Consider the following 22417-nt stretch of genomic DNA (forward strand, 5'->3'; position numbering starts at 1 on the left):
TAATCATTTGAATAGCCTATATAAGTGACCTGCTGCACAAAATACAAAGGTAAATGCATATGTTTGACGAAAATATAATAAATCATTGTGCTGGGGGACAGGCAGCCAGGGTGTATTCATGTATATTAGGCTTATATCAAGCTTATATTAAAAATAATCAAGATTCAGAGGGATTATAATATGCTTTATCTTGATCTAGACCGACTAAGCAGTATAAGAGGGAAATGGTTGATAGAGTTAATAAACAAAAATGAGATAAGTGGGAAAGATTGAAAATGGATGCCATGTATATTAGAATTTATAAAACATGATTGAGAAAAGACAGACAAGAAAAGGAACCTTGGAGATACTGTAACAATCAAAATGTCACTACAGCACTACTTACTGTAATAGGCAAATTATATGAGGCAATACTGCCAAAGCTCAGGCTATATTTAGGTACAGTATACAGATGATGAGTATTATAATTGGCAAAATTATTTATTACTTACTTAACCACTGCATTGCGCCAAACAACAAATGCTATTCGCCGATTACTGTGCCAACTGACAAAAGTATTTTTTATTTGTTCGTACACGGTCGAAATGCGCTCGCGGTAGGTTAGGTACGAAATGGGCTCTTGGGACCTCCAGTGAGAGGCTTCTATCTTGGAAAAAATTCCCAGAATGTCCTGGGGCTGCTGGCTGGGTTAGTACTGAGTGAGCAACCACGGGTGGCGCACGCGTCTCTGGCTCCCAAACACCTGTCCCATGCGGTGTTGAAAGATTGCTCTCTGTCGGTGAAATTCAGACCTTATTGCTTGAAGAACATAAGGGTCATGATATTGATGAAGCTAAGCACAATAAGGACCTAACACATAGGTCAGATGCAAATGATACAGCACCTATTAGGACGATACAGTGAGCGTATCCAGTTGTAGTGCTGAGCGCCACACTTGCTCACATATGCCATCTCCAATTTATATAGATGATACATAGATGAATCGTTTTCTGGGTTCAGAGTTAATGCATCTGATACAAGTAGCATAGATGAACAGTATTAGCAGCTTCCATGTTGGTGTTTTCCATAGATATTTTCAAGAATAGCTGAATCTCTTCCAGAATGGCCGAATCTCTTCCAGATTGACCGACACTCTTCAAGAATGGCTAAATCTCTTCAAGAATGCCTGAATTTCTTCCAGATTGACTGACACTCTTTGAGAATGGCTGAATCTCTTCGAGAATGCCTGAATCTCTTCTAGATTGACTGACACTCTTCGAGAATGACTTTATCTCTTCCAGTATGGGACCTTACAAAGCGATCTTTTCAAGACTACCTTACAAATTGATCTTTTCCTATAATCTTTTCAAGACTACTTTATGCTTTACAAGCTTGGCTACATACCACCTACAAGTACTAAAGCCAAGGGTGTACGTGAGTGCGTTATTTGCAAGCACACAGTATGAAGAAACAGGAAGCGAAAATCTATCTGTACCTGGTGTAACGAGAGCGAAGTTGCGCCATGTACCATGGATTACTTCATCGAGTATTACTCACTTCAGAAGTACTGAGTGTGTAATACAGTGTGTTACCATGTAAATAGTATGTGAAACTGTACATATTATGATTTTAGTGATTTTTAGCAAGTAATATTGCGACAATAAACATTTATTGTGGATACGTTACTGACACATGTATCACAGTTCCATAAACATTATGAATGTTCTATTATATACTTATTGTAAATGACACAATTTTGCATCATATGCGATTAAAAAAAAAGTATAGAAAATACATAGAACAAATAAAGGAAAATATATTTGTGGCAACTCGCGGTGCTTGAATGGCCCACGTGACCGTGTCTGGGAGCTTCACACATGGGCGACCAGCTCCTGATGACGTCACAGTGCACCTTGTCCACGTCCCCCACACCCAAAATAAGTAGAATTTGGTATGTATTTTTACATAGACATGTTCAGGGAAGGGAATTTATCATTTTATAAATAAAAAAGAATTTTTTGGGAACACTTGATTTCATGCGCACAGGGGGAGAATGTCACAATAAACTCTGGGCATCACAGTGGTTAAGGACAAAATTTAAATATGTAGTGGGGATGTTAAGCCAGCATCTAAAGAGGCATGAAAACAAATTAGAAAGAATTCACATATATGCAACAAAATTGTTCATGTATCTGAACTTCAAAGACAGAAATTAGATCCACTGGAGTTATCTAAATTATATGAGAGGGAAAATGTGGAGACATCATCACCAAGTGGGCCTAACAAATAATTATAGGCCTGGTCACAAACAAGAGAGAACAAATGTAGCTTTAAGGTGTACAGATAAGTTAAAAAAAAAAAATACTTTTTTTTTTATAAAAAAAAGACCTTTTTTGTGACTTCTGTAATCCTTCTGTATTACTGTTCAAAGGATGAGAATGGAGTGAACAGTAAACTAACCACCTATTGCAGCAACAATCATGATGGAGAAAGAAATCTAACACATTTATGTTCACTAGATAAATTATAGAATAAACTACAGGGAAAAGATTGTACTGTATGTTCCAAAAAAAGCACGCTTTAAAAGTCTTGCAATAAAAAGAAAGAAAGGAATATATTGTATAAAGAAAGATGTGAAACCATAAACCTATTTCTCTTTTTGTAACTACAATTACAAAATTTCAAGAGTAAATTTTTTTGTAAATTTTACCTAAAATGCAAAAGATTCATTGGTTATTATGCCCATTTTATGTATACATAAAGGATTACAAAATTTTTTTGTAAATTTTACCTAAAATGCAAAGAGATTCATTGGTTATTATGCCCATTTTATGTATACATAAAGGATTACAAATTTTTTTTGTAAATTTTACCTAAAATGCAAAAAGATTCATTGGTTATTATGCCCATTTTATGTATACATAAAGGATTACAAAATTTTTTTGTAAATTTTACCTAAAATGCAAAAAGATTCATTGGTTATTATGCCCATTTTATGTATACATAAAGGATTACAAAAATTTTTTGTAAATTTTACCTAAAATGCAAAAAGATTCATTGGTTATTATGCCCATTTTATGTATACATGATGAGATTTATTGCTTTGGGAATACATTTAGTGGAATATTGAGTTTTTTCATGAATTTTATTTTAAAATTCTTTAATGATTTATACTAAAAGTGCGCGGTTTCCTAAAACAATTTAAAATCAGAAAAAATGCTGTTAGACCCCAATTCAACATTTTCCCATTGGCTCTGACTAAAATGCAATAATGCAACTAAAGGGCTAATTAGATGAATGAGTTTTTTGCATTTAAACTGAATGGTTTTATCATGAATGCAAAACAATCAAATCAGTATTAAAATACTTCTTAAACACATTTTTACACAAATTAGCAAATATTTAAACAATATTCGCCACACTATGGTAAAATGTTTTCCCTTTGTAGACTATCATTTTGCCAAACACTTAAGGCAAAATGCTTTATGCAAACACTTAAGGCAAAAGTGCTTTGCCAAGCACTTAAGGCATAATGCCCATTATGCAATAAATGAAAACTTGATAAAAAATCTAATTTTTTTTTTTTACTAGTATATGAAAAGGGCTTCAACTGGTCCAGGTCACAGCATCGTAGTTTAAATAGAAAAGGAGAAAAAAAATGTTGAATTATGTGTCAATTTTTTTTAAAATATTAAAAAATTAACATCAAATACAAGTGTCAATTGAAACCACGTCTATGACTCTCAGCTATCACAATAGCATATAATAAAAAATTTATTAATTAGTTTTATCCAAAAAATATTTAGTTACAAAAAAAAAATAGACTTTGATTTTCTTCTAATTTATTTCTCCTTTTTTTATCGGACGATTTGCATGAAACTTATACATCTTACTGAACGTATGCCTATCTGTAAGGGTGCTATACTTGGAGGAAATTGGTTGATGTCAACCTCAGCCACAGGTGGCAGAACCTTTGACTTTATTTTTTTCAAGTAACGTAAAAGTGACTCTACTCTTTCATTTTTTATTCAATTTACATGAAACTTACACCTTATATGTAGAGTTTATATCTCTAAAATTAATCCAAGATACTTTATTCCTAAGTTCATTTATTGATTTTATAAATATTTATAAACATAATAGTTTTGCATAAATTTTGGGGGAACTTTGACAATTTTTATTAGTAAAACTAAACATATTTTGGATAACCTGCTTGGTAAAATCCTTTATTATACAGTATGCCAATGTGATAGATGAGTGTCATAGAAATGATTTCATTTGAAACATGTGGTTGTAGAGTAATTTTGAAAATGTTGAAAATTCGTTGAACAATTATTGCTTTTTTTTCTCCCTTTCTGTTTAGGCTGGGATACTGAAACTTGGAACAGTTGCAGCCCTTTTCATATACAACTAGTCAATAACGTTTGATTGACATTGAACAACTTTTAATATCTGGCGTTATGCCAGATATTAAACTGCACCACTATTCTCAAGATATTCTACACCACTATTCTCAAGATGTTGATCAGTTTTCAATAGGATGGCTTGAATTACTCTGTAATAAATATACATTACTATTTGACGGCTGATTTAAAACCATAATTATATTTGCCACAAAAATATACTGTTTTGTATACTCAAGTCCTGTAACCAAAGAAATAAACTACAAAAGCTCTATTAAGTGCTGTATTTAACTTTCTAAATCAGCATGATTATACAGTACCAATATTATGGCTGGTAATTTTAAGGCTCTTAAAACATCAGCATTCATACATTTTTATATACAGTAGTGATAATTTTTATGTTGACCAGACCACACACTAGAAGTTGAAGGGACGACGACGTTTCGGTCCGTCCTGGACCATTCTCAAGTCGATTGTGAGAATGACTTGATCGACTTGAGAATGGTCCAGGACGGACCGAAATGTCGTCGTCCCTTCAACTTCTAGTGTGTGGTCTGGTCAACATACTTCAGCCACGTTATTGTGACTCATCGCCTGCATAATTTTTATGTTTTACATAATCTATTTTCAACAATTTTCATTGCAATTCATGCAAAACACCCTCTGACAGTCATTTTTAATTATCATAACTTGGCTTCAATAAACCAAGCACTGCATATACTGCATTATGTGTTTATTTGGGTTAATGAATAATTATTCTAAGGTCATATATATATTTCATAATTGCATAATCATTATGTATAATGTATAGTATTTGTTAGTCATTAGTACTGTATTCCCAATTGACTTTAAAGGGAAGTCGTTATGGCTATGTCATTGTACAACCAGAAGCTTTTCATGTACAAACAGCTTACTTTGGATCTAACAACCTGTTACAATTTCAATTCCTTTGTACATAATATGTAATCTAAATATTTTAATCCTTTGAAAGAGCATGTGCTCTAAATCTTCATAATCTTTTGTGAACCACATCTACTTCAAATCTTTAAAAAATATGCAAGCTGTTTAAGTGTTTTCTTGAAGTTCCCTTTCAACTTGCTCTTTTTAAGTAAATTAATTCATATAATTAATGAATTAACCATAATGAATTAACTCGAATAATGGATAATGATCACCGAGTCATACTATATAAAATGTTCATGATTTTGCTGAAATGTATTACAATGCCTGGGAAAACTAATAATATAATTGATTATAGAAAACACATTTTGCACAGAGCAAAGATACAAAACAAAGAATTAAGTAAAGAACACTTAACAAATAGAGTGGGGGAAGTATGTGAAAACTCAATTATACATGAGAAAAATAAAACTGTATATATAAAGGCCATCCATATTATAATTACCAGTACAGTACATTAAAAATTTCAATATCATTTTTTGAAGGCATTACTCACTTGTAATGACAGATGATCTGCTTCTTATATCACATAGATCGATCTTTGATATGTACAAGCTAGTTATTTTGGAAAGTGACAACTCTAAATTAAACAAAAAAAAAATATTTCTTGGGCAGAAAATTAATGAGAAATACTCTAAATGAGTCCTTTAGTACCTAAATTTAACACAGAAAAAAGTCGACTGACACTGGTGAACGGCTGTGGTCCAACTTTATATGCATGCAAGTCCATGCTTCACTGAAACAATCATGCACAAACATCATGTATTTCTCTGACAATAAACAATAAATGCCTTATAAGCTCAAATATGGTATTTCTTTTACCTATATATATTTTAAGTGGTATTTTAATGCTATTCCTAAATTTCAGAGATTAATAGGAATAATGTTTGGCCTGCTGAAAGGGCACAGGTGGGTATGTGCATATAACTACTCCTGATTACAGGTGATTTGGTGTGACTAACTTAACTAACATCAACCTCACCACTCAGAATATCTTATAGTTGGAACAACAAAATCAACTCAATAAATAATAGAACATATCTACACACTTAAAAGAACAAAGAACAAGGCACACACAGCATCTCAAACATGTAAGGGTGATGCGGGTGGGCAGATATATGGGCATGCACCAGCTCAATCAATTGGGCAGGAAGAACCACCAGTTGAATAACTAATAATTATTATCTTCCCAATCCACAACCTTCACCGAATTCCTTCCTGAGCCAATTCATAGGGTTACTGCAAATTTCAATTAATTTCTTCTGAAAGTTATTTAAATTTATATTTTATGAATTATATATATAAGATAAGAATACGATAAGGGTGTGGACTTGGGTGGTTGGACGTGTGATTGTCTTACCTTCAACCTTGTTGTGGGGTATGGGCGCCAGCTGGGGCGAGGGCGCCTGGGCGTACTGGCCGTACACGGGCGCAGGATACACAGCTGCAAGAGGGCGGGGTGGACACTGTCAGCCACACACACACACACACACACTCACACACACACAGACACACAGACACATACATGCCGTCGCTACATCGTGGACACTACTGCACCACTGCACCAACTCTACTCTACCCTCAACTACATGGTTATTTATATAGCTAACAATACATCAACACCTTAAACACTTTCGTCTTACTGAACATCACTACTCTCTTAATGTTTTGAAATATAAACAAAGCTAATACTGTAATGTTTAATATGTAATAAATTCTATTCATAAAATTGAAATCAAATATGATCCTTAATACACAGAACATTTAATGATTAAGATTAAAGATTAAGAGAGTACTTATATTATTAATTAGAAATACTAAACCCTCATAAGAATCCAAACTATTTAATATTAATGGTTCAAGAATTTTGAGGTTTATAAAAGTCAAAACAAACAATCTGCCCCTACTATGTAATGTTTTATAAGAAAATTAATTTTTAATGAAAAGGTTAAAGCTCCATGGTAAATATTTTATGTATATGAAAGAGTATAAACCTTCATTAAATATGTAAGAGAAGTACTGTATATGATTTTTTGAAGCAGGCCTATTGTGTTTTTTTATTTTAGACCCAAACTATAATATTAAATAATGCTCCACTGTATGGTAATGAATCAAAAACTTTATAAAAGTCCTAAGTATAGTATACACTTTCAAAATCCTTTAAGTTATTACTAGAAACAATAAGTCTGAACAAATATTATTAACATCAAAAGAACAACACTTGACAACACTCCACATTAACAGCTTACTATTGAATATTAACATATTAACATTAATTAAGGTTCCAAACGTAGCACAGTAGTAGATCCCTCAAGAGTGCAATTTAATGTCTCTACCCGTGACTCAATGTCGAGACAAGAGCTATCTTAGTGCAGAATGTTATAGTCTAAATATATGATCACATTCCTATATTCATATAAACAAATTCCTATATACTCTATAATGCTTTTTATATTTGTTAGCATTGAAAAAAAAAATATCAGTAAAGTTGAATTAATCAGAGATATACGGTACTCTACACTACACACAGTGCATACTACTATTGATTTCTAAGTGAAAATCATGGCTTGCACCATATATAAAAATGTAAAGATTTTGCTAGAAAAAAATTAAGCTCTTATAAAATTTGATCATTTTTATATAATTAATCTCTAAATATTTGAATAAATATATATATCTGTATAGCATATATATTCTGAATAGTAGTAGTAACTAATCTATTATCCATGCTAATAACCACTGAAATCTAACCAGACACCAACATTTTTGGGGGACCACTAAATCAGATATATTTACTACAGTAAAATATACTGCATGTAGAAACGAGTACAGTACTGTACTATAGAGTACAATGCTCATAATTTTCAGAAGCTAGCATTGTACTGATCTCAAATTTAGTAATATTATTGTAAATATTATTTCTTTATTAATAAACAAACTGAATTAGTTGATGGAATAATTACTGCAATTTGTTTTGGCTCTATCTACTGTATTTAGCTATCAATACCAACAAAATAGAGGAAACACAGGGTTTATTAATATGAAAGTAATACTTAAGGGGCCCGGTGCATGTGGAGACTTTTCCAAATATGAAAAATAGTGAAAAATGTTAAACAATCTCCCGTTATTTGGCATCAGCATCGTGAAAATTTCTTCCCAATGTGTTAACACTTTCGCGCTCTCGGCGCTCAAAAAAAAAACAATACCCCAGATGCTTTCGGCACTTCGCGCGCCTACGCGGTAAGACCGAAAAAGTGTACACTCTTTTGACTGTCCTGACAATAATTGAAAGCACACGTATTTAAATTTGGTATCACTGTGTTCGCAATGAAATTGTCTATAAGAGCATACCTATAAAATGCCGCCCAAGCATAAGGAGTATCAACACGAAATAAAAAACTATGCAGATCACTCGCCGAGAGTGCCAAACAGCAACTAAATGTTTCCACTCTCTTAATGGTTGCGAAGCCTACAGTTGTCCTACATCGCTAATTTTGGTATCATTGGAATCGCAATAAAATTCTCTACACGGACATATGCATATGAATGTTTAATATAGGTAATTGCCCACCCGCAAGAGTGTGTGAAGTGGAGAGTAGTTAGCCGCGAGCGCACTGGCGAAAACACAGGTGGGAAATCATGCTTGGAAAGTTTATACGTTTCCTGACCCTACTTTTCTATGTACGTATTTCTTTTTTATACCAATGTGTTCGCAATAAAATTTTCTATAAGATGAACTGTATAACATTTGTACAAAGCATGTGTAAGAGAAGCGCCAAATATAGAACCACGTCGCTCAGTATGCATTCGCGGCAGAAACGAACGCATTGTTTTCGTTCGTTTGATGTTTGTCATGTTTATACTTGTTGAAACATTTTATAATTTGTATGACAGTGATCGCAGTAAAATTCCCTACACAGACATATACATAACACATACAAATATTTCCCACGTGTTGGATATATCAACGGCTAAAGGGAACCCAATGCCACACGCTCGCCACACCCCCAAACATACTTTGTGTATTCTTTTTTTTACTCATAGAAGTTTATGTGATATAATATTCATTCTGGTACCAAAAAATTCGCAAATAAATTCTCTACAAAACAAAAGTATCCCCATCCATTTCGGTTAAAAAATGGAATTTATAGAAATATTTTTTCGATTGACGAGAAAAGTAGGCAGTTATGCGGAATCGTAAGAAAAACCAGTGACGAGTTATCTCTAATCGAAAGCGCGAAAGTGTTAAGAAATGGATGTTACAAATTTTTTCAAAATAAATGCGTGCGCAACGAGTACTGATAATAGCGATAACACCCCTTATTTACTGGAAATCAGGGATAGAGAGATGCAAGCACCTGTCTAACACACAAAGAAGATGAGTAGTAGTAAGTTAGGTCCTCAAAGTGGATATGCCACAATGCCACCTGGAGGGCTAGATTTCACACATAATAATGAGTTAGTATGTTATTATAATGTATTCTATTATATATATTATGTAAATATATTGCCCAATGGCAATATTTTTTATATCCCTTTGTATGAAAAGCTGACAAACACTTTTTTTCTCTCTCCTTTTTTTTTCTATGCAGATTTTGTTGTGACTTTTACATCTATGCCCGAAATTTATGCCCGAAACGCTTTGCGTAATAGTGGCTTTAGGCATTGTATGTACTAGCTCTACCTATAAGTCAAACAATCCTTGTAAATATTTATTGTATGTATGTACCTTACCTAAATAAAATTGTATTGTATTGTAAATTGTATTGTATCTTGCAGAATGCATATCTGGCACTAAGCATGTGAAGTTGGAACGAAATTGGTCAACATGTTAATCAGCCACAGGTGGCAGGAAAAGTGACTTACTTTTATTTGGCCGATTTATTTACAGAGTTCAAACAACTCTAGGAGCTGCCTCGTATGGGCCAATAGGCCTGCTGCAGTTCTCATTACTACTATCCCCTACACCTGACTTTCCTCCTCAGCTCTCTCTTGCCTATTTATTGCCTGTCCCCTACCTCCCCATCACAATCGACTTGAGAATGGTCCAGGACGGACCGAAACGTCGTCGTCCCTTCAATTTCTAGTGTGTGGTCTGGTCAACAGAGTTCAAACAATATTCTCTTTGTCTATTTAGCTTGTATTGATGAATGAGGACCAGATGAGGGCCTTATCACTAATAAATGGGCAATAAAGTTATTGCAATATGTATGTTTCGTTATAAGAACGTAAGAATGAAGGTAACTGCAGAAGGCCTATTGGCCCATATGAAGCAGCTCCTACTTATATCCACTCAATCTCATTCATATATATGTCTAAACTACTGTTAGACAGTTAAGGGGCCCAGTGTCTGTTTTACAGTTATCCCTAACATATCCCTATATTTTGTTTTTTTTTTTGGGGGGGGGGAATTTTTTCCTTGACTTCATTTCAACACATATTGACCTACAACTTTCACATATTTGAGTACGAATGCCAAGCAATCTTAATTATAGGTTACAAGATATGTCATTAATTAGAAGTACAGTACTATATTCATTGTCGAGAACTTATTAAAGACCTATTAAAAAACCAGCGTTGACAATATGAAATGTCATTTTCTGGGCGAGTCCCGGAGGCTTCCCTGGAGCTATCCAGGCTGATATGGATATCCCTAACTTTGGCATTAGTCGATGTGGGTGGAGTTCTAGGCCTACCAGGGCCCACGAGCCAGAACCTGGCCCCCTCAGAGAGGCACAAGGAGCAATGGCCTATAGAAATGCACATGTGATTTGGAAGCATTCTATATCTGCCATTGATTGGGACAGGCACCCAGAAAGGTAAGCGCCCCAAAACAAACCCCTATTCTGGCTAAAAACGATGAAAATAGACAAACGAGTGGCTAGAACTCCCCAAATAAAAACGAACAAATGAGAATGACATCAGCATAACATCCCCCCTCCCTGAGAGGGGGAAGGGGGAGCCCCAGACCTTTGCGTCAGCGACCTGAGAGACCCGTACCCGCGAACAGGGAAGAAGGGAAACCAGATCAACCCAAAGCTTGTCCCCGGACGCAGAAGCCGTGGCGCGCATATAACGGCGGAGGGCCACAACCGAACACAACACATGATGCACCCCTGGCCTGGCCAAGCAAACATCAACAACCCAAGGACTCCTCCGGAAAGCAGCAGTCTCATTCTTTGCCAGAAAAGAAGGAGACAGCTGAAGACAAATAAACCTCTTACCACGACCAAAAGAGCAGAAACCCCTGCCCAGGAGACAAGCATGAAGCTTCGCAACTCAACCCCCAGAGGCCAATGCCAACAGGAAAAGATCCTTAGAAAAACAATCCTGAACCAAAAGCACCACAACAAACCGAGGAGAAGAGAGAGATAGGAAAGCACTCTTGTCCAATGACCAGGACGGCTCAGGCGGCGCATGAGGTTACCTTGAGGAGCTTCCGGGGCTTAGTGTCCCCGCGGCCCGGTCGTCGACCAGGCCTCCTGGTTGCTGGACTGATCAACCAGGCTGTTGGACGCGGCTGCTCGCAGCCTGACGTATGAGTCACAGCCTGGTTGATCAGGTATCCTTTGGAAGTGCTTATCCAGTTCTCTCTTGAACACTGTGAGAGGATTGCCAGTTATCAGGCCAGAGGTGAAACAATGCACGAGAAAGCTTGCAAAATCGCACAGAACTAACATCTATATTGAAAGCAAGCTGCAGCGGCTCCGCCAACACTGCATGATATGAGGTGACAGTATTCGGCATAAGAAGACAGTCCTGGAACAACCAGGAGAGAAAGGACACCACCATCTGTACTGAAAGCGAAGTAGAATGATGAAATGTCAAAAAGAACCAGAAGGACCATCAGGAAACTTCATACTGCCGCCAAGATGAAGCCCTCAGGTGTGACACCATCAAGGAAGCCACCTGATCACCATACAAATGGTGATAAAGTCAAGTCAAAAATACCAAACGCGAAGACTCGAGGAGAAGAGCGAACCAGTCTTGTAATGGACCAGGCTAATCTGTTGAAAGAGGCATAGCCATGGGAAAAACCTCCGTTCAAGGGAAAAACCCCTTGCCCGGGGTTCAGACACCGGGCAAGCAGCACCTGAAACCATGGCTGGGCCTGCCACCATGGGACCACGAGAACTAATCGCCCCTGGTAAGTCTCCAAGCGAGCCAGGACCTGGAGCAACAGCTGAACTGGGGGGGGAAGAGATACAGGAACCCCCACCTCATCCAGTGCTACCGGAAGGTGTAGATCCCAACGACCTCACGGTCAGCAAAGGGCTCCACATATACCGGAAGATGCCTCGACCACGCCAAGGTGAAGAGGTCCACCTCTGGGTGCCCGAATGTCTGGCAAACCCAACTGAATGAGTCAGCATCGACCGTCCATTCTGTGGACAGGAGAACGAACTAGGACAGGCCATCCACCAGAACGTGGGACACCCTCTGGACGTGAACCGCCAGGAGAGCCAAACCCTGAGAACTCAGCAGACGAATCACCAGAAGCGACCAGCCCCAAAGAGCCAATGACCGTATCGAACCCTCGCGGTTCAGGCAATGAACCAGTGGGGAGCAGTACGAATTGAGCTAGATCACTGATCCGCGAGTGACCCAGCACAAACCACACCACCGCGAACTCCCGCACCGTACTATGGGCCAACGGAAGGACAGACTCCACCGCCTCTGGCCAGCCTGGTGAGCACTGGTCACAAAGCCCCAGCTGAGAGATGACGCGTCCATGAACACATCGACCAAGGGCTTGGGTAGGCGCCAAGGCACTGAACCCCAAAAAACCCTTAGAGGAAGCCAGCGACTCAGCAGCCGACATAAGGCCGAACCCAGTGATCGCAAAAGAGGCGGAAGGAACATCCTCAAAGAAACCAGAACAGCCAATAAAGCCAAACCCAACCCAGCATCATCGCAAAGTTCAGGCTCCGACACAGCCCCTCAAGCAATCGCTGGGTGACCTGGGAGTCCCCAAGAAAACAGCACATGCACGACCTCAGCCAAGGGAGAGACTCCAGAGGGAGAGACTCCAGAGGGAGAGACAAGGAAGAGGTCCAAGGGTCCTACACAAGACCCAGCCAGGTCCAAATCTGGGAGGGAACCAGGTGGGACTTCCGTCAGTTCACCAGGAACCCGAACCCAGCTAGCTGGGAAAGCACCAAACTCCTGGTGAACAGACACGCGGACTGACTGGGAGCCCAAACCAGCCAGTCAAGGTAAGCCAACACCCAAACACCTAACAGACGCAGACGGGCTACCACAACCCGGATAATGTGTGTAAACATGCGAGGTGCCAGGTTCGACCTGAAAGGGAGACAATGAAAGAGGTAACTCTGACACCCCACAACAAAACCGAGCCAGTCCCTGAAACCCGGATGAATCGAGACATGTCAATATGCGTCCTTGAAGTCCAAGGATACCATCAAAGAACCCGACTCCAAAAGAAGCCGGACCTGGGACAGAGTAGTCATCCAAAAGGAGGAGCAACAAACCCAGGGGTTCAGACGGGACAAGTCCAGAATGAATCGCAGGTCCGCACAGTCCCGTTTCGGAACTGGAAACAGGCGGCACACCCACCTGAGAGATGTCATTTCAACCACACCCAAGCACACCCAATCCAAGGCGACCTGACAGAGCGCAGGAGAAGAGGCCTGCCCTGCCAGCCCTGAAACCCCCGAAGGAGGAGGAGCCACCCAACGCCACCACAGGTCGCGAGAAATAATCCAAAAAGCCCACAAATTGTGAGACCAGGCATGAGCAAACAAAGCAAGCCTCCCCCTATCGCCCCGTCAATGAGGTGAACCGCGAAAGGGCCGATGCCCCTTACGAGAACCCGACCTGCGCACAGAGCGAGGTCCACGCTGACCAGGCGCAGCCTATACCGAAGGTGGCACTGGCTCTGAAACTGGCACCTATGGCCTACCCTGACAAGCAGAACCATGAACCCTAGCACTACCTCTCTGGGACGAACCCAACCGGAACCCTGGAGAACCAACAAGTCAGACATCGGGCGGCTGCTGGAAGAAGCCGCTAGCATATACTGCTCGACCACAGAGGCCGCAAACAGCAAAGAACAAAAGGGCGAAGACAATCTAAAAGCCAGAGCCCAAGCGAATTCCAAGGAGAAAGTGAGCACCACCTATCGACACATAAGACGCGCTGCGAAAAACAGCTTCAAAAGCGCAGACAACGCACAAGCAGCCGAGACCACGGTGCCAGATCCAGGAATGGCCCCAAGCCTCTAGCATCCTCCACAAGCCAATCCGAAGACAGCTCCAAGAGGGAAAAGAAATGCAGGAACGAAGCCAACATGCAGCGCACGCACAAGTCCTCAGCCACAAGCACAGCCAACAGGGAAGGAACCTACACATGAAGCTGAACCGTGCCAACATCCCGCAGAAGGGCCAGAACGAAAAAGCACTCATTAAGGTGCTCAAAGTTGCCCCCAGGTAAACCTGGACCACAGTCAATGCCTCGCGCCACTCAAGCATGCAGGAATGACAGAAGGTGTCCCAAGCATCTAGCAAGAACAAAGGGCAGTCCGCAAGCCAGGATGAACCCAAGATCTGATAACGAACCCAATATGGAGACGATGATCCAAACCTGAAGGAAGACGGCTCCATCATAGACATATACTCCGGGTCGCACAGGAGGTAAGCCGCAATGCCTGCCTGCATCTCAATAGGCAAGACGCGGGAAGCTGAAAACCTCTGGAAGGAGGGAACCGAAGGACTCACAGGGACACGACACTGAACCCGGGGAGGAACCAAGCCCAAATCCAACTCGTACGCATAAGGGGGAAAGGAAAACCCCACTCCTTGTAACAGTAAGCCCTGCTCGGAGGGCCTGAAAACCCAGGTGGGGTCCAACGGTGCCCAAGGCCCCCAAGCCATGTCCTCCCCAACCCCGAGAAACTCAACGTCAGGCCCCGGAAGTGAGTCGTCCTCCAAAGCCCCTGCCTCACAAGAAAAGGCCTGGGCGGCCATAATAGCAGGAAGAGTGTGGGCCCACTGGTCAGATCCAGGAGCTACAGCAGGAGAAACAGACTCGAATGCTTCCGTCGCCACCCTGGAAGGGGCAACCCCCGAAACTGCCCGAGTCTTAGAAACCTCTAAACCCTGCCCCGACCCCAAAGCCCTCAGATGCTTAGCAGGGGGGGGGGGGACGGACCAAATAAACCACAGCAGGGGAAGAACGAGGGGGCGCAGACTGAACCAAGACCAATGTGACCAACGTCCCCAAATTCGGGTCCCTATAAGCAAAACGGGATAGCCTCGGGGTATCCGGGGAAGCAACTAAACTAGTGCATTGCGACAACCTAAAATCTATCCTGCAACAAGCGAGCCACCTGCACCCAAATAATATTATCAGTAGATTGGATGAAGTGAGTCACAAACAAGCAACAAAGCTCGCAGGACTCTGTGTCGAATGTCACCAACCCAACAGGCAGCATGATGGAGGCAAAAAAATGAGCGTCGCCCTGAGACAAGGGGACAGAGCAACCCTCAAACTCTCACAAAGCAAGAGGGGACTCAGGGATCGCATCCATTGGAGCCGAGTGCCCTGGCGGGGTTTCCCAGGGCCCCTAGACTGGGTCTGCTAAGGGTAATCCCAGGTAAGGTTCTGATAACCAGCGCCCATGCTACCAATCAACACTGCTAATGCTAAACCCCCAGGACGTGTCCACTCATGAGGGAGAAGCAGGGGGTGCCACCAAACAAAAGCAACCCAAGTATAAAGGGGAGGAATCCCCCCACACCAGGCAAAAAGAAAAGAAATGAAAAACCTCGCAAGAGGACAGCATACCCAGAGGGAACAGAGCTGGCCGCTGTTATAGGTGAAATCTAGCTGTGCAGTACCCCACGTCCCTACCAGTATAAAAACTACCACTTACCCCATGTCAAACAAGGGTGGAAACCCCCCAAATCCCTTGGGGTGGTCAATCACCAAGCTGCAAAAGACCAACAGAGGTAGACCCAAGGTGACTTGTGGAAGGGAACCCCAAGCCCCTAGGGCAGTACTTACAGGGCACTCAGGGAAGGTGACTCTAAGCACATGAGTGCGAGTACCTGTGAATATTACTCCAAGTTCGCACACCACAGTAAGAGCAGTACTGAAAAAAGAGGACAGCACAACAAGAGTGCAGAGCTGAAGTCACATGACCATGCCGTATCCCATCAGCTAAAGAACTGCAGGGTGGATCGCCAGCATGGGGGTCTGGGGCTCCCCCCTTTCCCCCTCCTGGGGAGGGGGAAGCTGCACAGACATGCGGTGCAACTCGTGTGATGTCATGCTTGTTTGCTCGTTTTTATTTGGAGAGTTCTGTCCACGCGTTTGTCTATTTTCGTCGTTTTTAACCAGAATAGGGGGTTTGTTTTGGGGCGCTTACCTTTCTGGGTGCCTATCCCAATCGATGACAGATATAGAATGCCCCCAAATCACATGTGCACTTCTATAGGCCATTGTTCCTCACGATTCTCTGAAGGGACCAGGTTCTGGCTCGTGGTCCCCAGTAGGCCTAGAACTCCACCCACATCGACTGATGCCAAAGTTAGGGATATCCATATCAGCCTGGATAGCTCTGGGAAGCCATAGGGGCTCCCCCCCCCTACCAGAAAAATCCATTTATGACCGATTCTCATGATTTTTACATATGTGCAAAGTTCTTAGTGCTAAGGTTCCTCGTGAATCGTTTAGTCATAAAGCCATAACATTAGGAGTTATAAATATTTTGCATATCAATTTGGCACATATTTGGATGGCTACATCCAAAACATGTTTTACAGTAAATTATACTCTTAAACAATAATTTTCTAACTAGCAAATGAACGTTATATGCTATTCTTAGACCATAATGAATAAAATAACAAATTAATAACAAATTTATTTTTATTATTTACCAAATTTTTAAATAATAAAATAATTGGTGACATTATAAGGTATTTTTAGCCATTTGAAGTTGTGATTTTTTTTTTTCATGGTATGATGTTGATCCATTTGGAAAAGTTGGAGCATTTACCATGAGGATTATGCACAAAAAAAAATTTAGTGTGTTTGAGGAAGTTTTGTTGCACATGCACCGGACCTCGTAGCCTGGTGGATAGCGCGCAGGACTCGTGATTCTGTGGCGCGGGTTCGATTCCCGCACGAGGCAGAAACAAATGGGCAAAGTTTCTTTCACCCTGAATGCCCCTGTTACCTAGCAGTAAATAGGTACCTGGGAGTTAGTCAGCTGTCACGGGCTGCTTCCTGGGGGTGGAGGCCTGGTCGAGGACCGGGCCGCGGGGACACTAAAGCCCCGAAATCATCTCAAGATAACCTCAAGATAACCTGACCCCTTAATACAGTGTTGGTATTGTAAAGTAATGTGTAATGGTTCACAGATGGAGAGAGAGAGGAAGTGCATAATCTTTGCGTATGCCTGGTTGAGATTTTGGCCAGGCATAAAATCTTTTAATCCCCCCTCTTTTACCTCTATTTTTATTTGTTCTCAACACATTTTATTCTTTTTACCCATTAGTATTAAGCTTTAGTCATTAATGTTTTTCCTGCCCGAAACGCTTTGCGAAATAGTGGCTTTAGGCATTGTATGTACTTGCTCCATTTATTAATCCAACAAACTTTGTAAAATCTCTTTATGTATGTACCTTACCTAAATAAACATTTATTTATTTATTTATTATTTATTTATAAGGAAAGCAATGCTCTCCCATTCTTTCCTTTTGTAAAACATTACACAACACACAAAAATGGTGCAATATTTGTATTGTTTTTCTAATTTATATACTCTGTAGTTCTTAATTTTCTCTATACTACACAATATTTACATATACGATACTGTAATATATCTACTTGGATACAGTGATGCCAAGGAAAGTACTTCGACTGTAAACACAACTAAGTTAAGGGGGCCAGAATGGTGTGCTAATTTGTATACAATTCTTAGTTTGTATAATTAATAGATTTTTGTTCTACATTAGACACTCATGTGACTTATTATTTTGGTTGGTTCTCAAAGCATTTGGCAACACATTAACATTATTGTTAGCTGGCATATTAAAGAACTTCTTCAAATTTTTTACATTAATTGATGGGTATAAGGAGCTTCAATGCCCATACCACAGAAAAACAATGCTGTACAATGCTCTACTGTACCAAGTTAAACCATACATACGTAGCAAGAGTATGCAAGGAGAATTTAGACAAGTGCTGCCTCAAGTGGAACATATAGAATATAGGGGTGCCACATGATATGTAAAATGAACATGAAGTAGTGGATGATATAGTACAGTTCGGTTCGTTCTTGACTTACAATTGGGTATACCAGTTGTAATTTGTTTCAGCGTAATTTGTTTGTTATTCCATCAACTAATTCAGGTTAGAACCCTAGGCAGGACAAAAATTTTTGGGTATGTTTCCTATTACCTAATGCCTCTGTTCACCTAGAAGTAAATAGGTATGTGAGAATTAGTCAACTATTGTGGGGTTGCATCTTGTAATTATCTAAGTGTAATTACCTAAGTGTAGTTACAGGATGAGAGCTACGCTCGTGGTGTCCCATCTCCCCAGCACTCTTTGTCATAACGCTTTGAAATTACTGACGGTTTTGGCCTCCACCACCTTCTCACCTAACTTGTTCCAACCGTCTACCACTCTATTTACAAAAGTGAATTTTCTTATATTTCTCCGGCAGCTTTGTTTTGTTAGTTTAAATCTATGACCTCTTGTTCTTGAAGTTCCGGGTCTCGGAATTCTTCCCTATCAATTTTATCGATTCCTGTTACTATTTTGAACGTAGTGATCATATCACCTCTTTTTCTTCTATCTTCTAGTTTTTGCATATTTAATGCCTCTAACCTCTCCTCGTAGCTCTTGTCCTTCAGTTCTGGGAGCCACTTAGTGGCATGTCATTGCACCTTTTCCAGTTTGTTAATGTGCTTCTTAAGATATGGGCACCATACAACCGCTGCAAATTCCAGCTTTGGTCTAACAAAATTTCTCCGTCCATGTATTTAAAAGCAATTCTGAAGTAAGAAAGTGTAGCACAGGCTCCTCACAGAAACCCTGTGGAGGGTTAGTAATTTGCCCATAGGGGGACCTTGATATAAGCCTAAAATAAATAAATAAATATATATACAGTATACTGTATATTTTATATATATATATATATATACTATATATATATATATATATATATATATATATATATATATATATATATATATATATATATATATATATATATATATATATATATATATATACATACATACATACATACATACATACATACATACATATAAAATATATATATTGTTTACAATCGTAATCTGTTCCCAGAGATGCGTCATCAACTGAAAATTCGGCATCCAAAACGACTTTTTCCATAAGAAATAATGTAAATTGAATTAATGTTTCACACCCCCAAAAATATTAACTTAAAAATACATTTTATACCAAATAACACTCATTTTGTACTAGCTACAATACAGTACTGTATATCTTACCGAGAATGAGAAATCTTGTTGGCGTATGGAAGATGGTGAGGAGGAGGAGGGGAGAAGGAGAGGTGTTAGTGTTTGGAAGGGGAGTTCCCTTCCATCATAACAGCAGTGATGACATTTCTGGGGCACTCTCTTTCCTATATTTTGCAGGCATACCACTTATCAGTGATGACATTTCCTGGGTACTCTCTTTCCTATATTTTGCAGGCATACCTGGTTGTGGCTCACTGCTTGCTTGCCTTACTAAGAATCTGTCTATAGACAATTGTTTTTTGCTACAATGTAACACTTGTCTGTAGTGATGGTGGGGGGGGGGGACTGGATGAATGGTGGGGGGAACTGGATGGATGGATGATGGGGAGGGGACTGGATTGATGGATGTGGGGGACTAGATGGATGTGGGTACTGGATGGATGGATAGATTGGGGGGAGGGGGACTGGAAGGATCATGAGGGCCTAGATGGATGGGGGGGACTGGATGTATGGTGGGGAGACTGGGTGGAAGGTTGCATGGTGGGGGAGACTGGATAGATGGTTGGTGGGGGAGACTGGATAGATGGTTGGTGGGGGGACTGGATGGATAGATGGATGGGGGGTGACTGGATGGATGGATGGTCAGGAGACTGGATAGATGGTAGGAGGACTGGATGGATGGTGGGGGGATTGGATGGATGGATGGTGAAGGGGACCAGATGAATTGCAGGCGAGCGGGAGGGAAGGCGGACAAGAGTGGGGAGATGTGGTCGGGAGTTGTGGGTGGGGGTGGGGGGGGGGGGAGGGGAGAAAAATAAAATCTTTCAGTAACACCAGTACTGTAGAATAATTTAAAGGAAGAACATGTGGAGGGCGAGTGGGTGAGCAGGTGATAGAGTGGATGGATAGATGAGTAGCAGGACGAGCAGCTGTTATGACCCCAGCATACCCAGTTCCGACCAGATATGCTGGGCCCATACCTACACATATTCATTAAACTCTAACAGAATTTTATATACTATTATACTGCTGCAGTGTCTATATTTATGCCTGTATGTATTTAAATTTCCCTATGTACATGTAATTACCTAAGTGTAGTTACAGGATGAGAGCTACGCTCGTGGTGTCCCGTCTTCCCAGCACTCTTTGTCATATAACACTTTGAAACTACTGACAGTTTTGGCCTCCACCACCTTCTCACCTAATTTGTTCCAACCGTCTACCACTCTGTTTACAAAAGTGAATTTTCTTATATTTTTTCGTTATCTTTGTTTAGTTAGTTTAAATCTATGACCTCTTGTTCCTGAAGTTCCAGGTCTCAGGAAATCTTCCCTATCAATTTTATCAATTCCTTTTACTATTTTGTACATAGTGATCATATCTCCTCATTTTCTTCTACCTTCTAGTTTTGGCATATTTAGTGCCTCTAACCTCTCTTCATAGCTTTTGCCCTTCAGTTTAGGGAGCCACGTAGTAGCATGCCTTTGCACCTTTTCCAATTTACTGATGTGCTTCTTAAGATATGGGCACCATACAACCGCTGCATATTCTAGATTTGGCCTAACAAAAGTCATGAACAATTTCTTTAGTGTTTCGCCATCTATGTATTAAAAGCAATTCTGAAGTTAGAAAGTGTAGCATAGGCTCCTCGAACAATGTTCTTACTGTAGTTCTCAGGTGACAGTTTTCTATCAAGAACCACCCCTAGATCCCTTTCTTTGTCAGAATTCTTTAAAGATTTCTCACATAATTTATAGGTTGTGTGGGGTCTTATGTTCTCCTATTCCATATTCTAAGTGGAATCTGAAACATTTATTTACATTAAATTCCATTTGCCAAGTGGTGCTCCACATACTTATTTTGTCCAGGTCTTATTAACCCTTTGGCCGATAAGGGTAATAATGGCTTCAACACACACAGCTGCATCAAAAATAAAATTCCAAAAAAATTCTTTCGTCTTATAAAAGTGTTCATTTGTGTTCCCTACAAAAAAATTGTAGGTGGCATATTTTGGCCACAATCAGGTGGGGGAAGTCTGGCAAAAAATAGGCGTTGACAAAGCAGTTGCCAGATGAGGTCTACTCCACCCGAGTTGTCAGGCGGCAGTTGCCACAGAGATATTATTGCCTAATTATTTCAATGTCTCTGATTGGTATTTTTTTTTTTTTTTTGCAGTAATTTTATTCAATAAAATTCAATTTGTGTATAGTGTATTCAATTGTGTATTGTGATATATTTATACAATAAAATGTGTGAACCATCGCTGTACTCAAAATTATGGTGTGCATATTAATGATATAATTATAATGTTCATAAAACAATAAACAAATAGTTTTGCTGTTATTACACTATATACACAGGTTATATATAGGCATCTGAATGTTTTGCTCACCATAACGAACCCCCAAATTGGTATTGTGAGTCAAAAAGCAATGAGGAGTGACCATCACACCAGCCAGCCACTCGCTGCCACTCCCTCCCTCAACACCTCACTCGCCCACATTCTCCTCCCACGATACTGTTTTGCATATATTCACTATACACAGACGTTATATATAAGTATTTACATGTTTTGTTCACCATAACTGTACATCCGAG

The 22417-nt window shown here is 40.0% G+C and overlaps 1 protein-coding gene across 25 annotated transcripts in view; it reads right to left on the minus strand.

Moving 5' to 3' along the window:
- LOC123760896 (CUGBP Elav-like family member 4) overlaps nt 1-22417 on the minus strand; it is a 1099894-nt gene that overhangs the window by 110009 nt on the left and 967468 nt on the right. For 19 of the 25 annotated variants that reach the window (XR_011229373.1, XM_069329176.1, XM_069329220.1 and 16 more), the window contains one exon: nt 6703-6786. The exons of the other annotated variants lie outside the window; for them this stretch is intronic. Coding sequence is in view for 18 of the 19 variants with exons in the window: in XM_069329176.1 (XP_069185277.1) it covers nt 6703-6786 (84 nt within the window). In the remaining variant the exon portion in view is untranslated. The remainder of the gene's footprint in view (nt 1-6702; nt 6787-22417) is intronic. 25 annotated transcript variants of the gene reach the window in all.

Source organism: Procambarus clarkii, chromosome 3, assembly GCF_040958095.1.
Source record: "Procambarus clarkii isolate CNS0578487 chromosome 3, FALCON_Pclarkii_2.0, whole genome shotgun sequence".
NCBI classification, from domain to species: domain Eukaryota; kingdom Metazoa; phylum Arthropoda; class Malacostraca; order Decapoda; family Cambaridae; genus Procambarus; species Procambarus clarkii.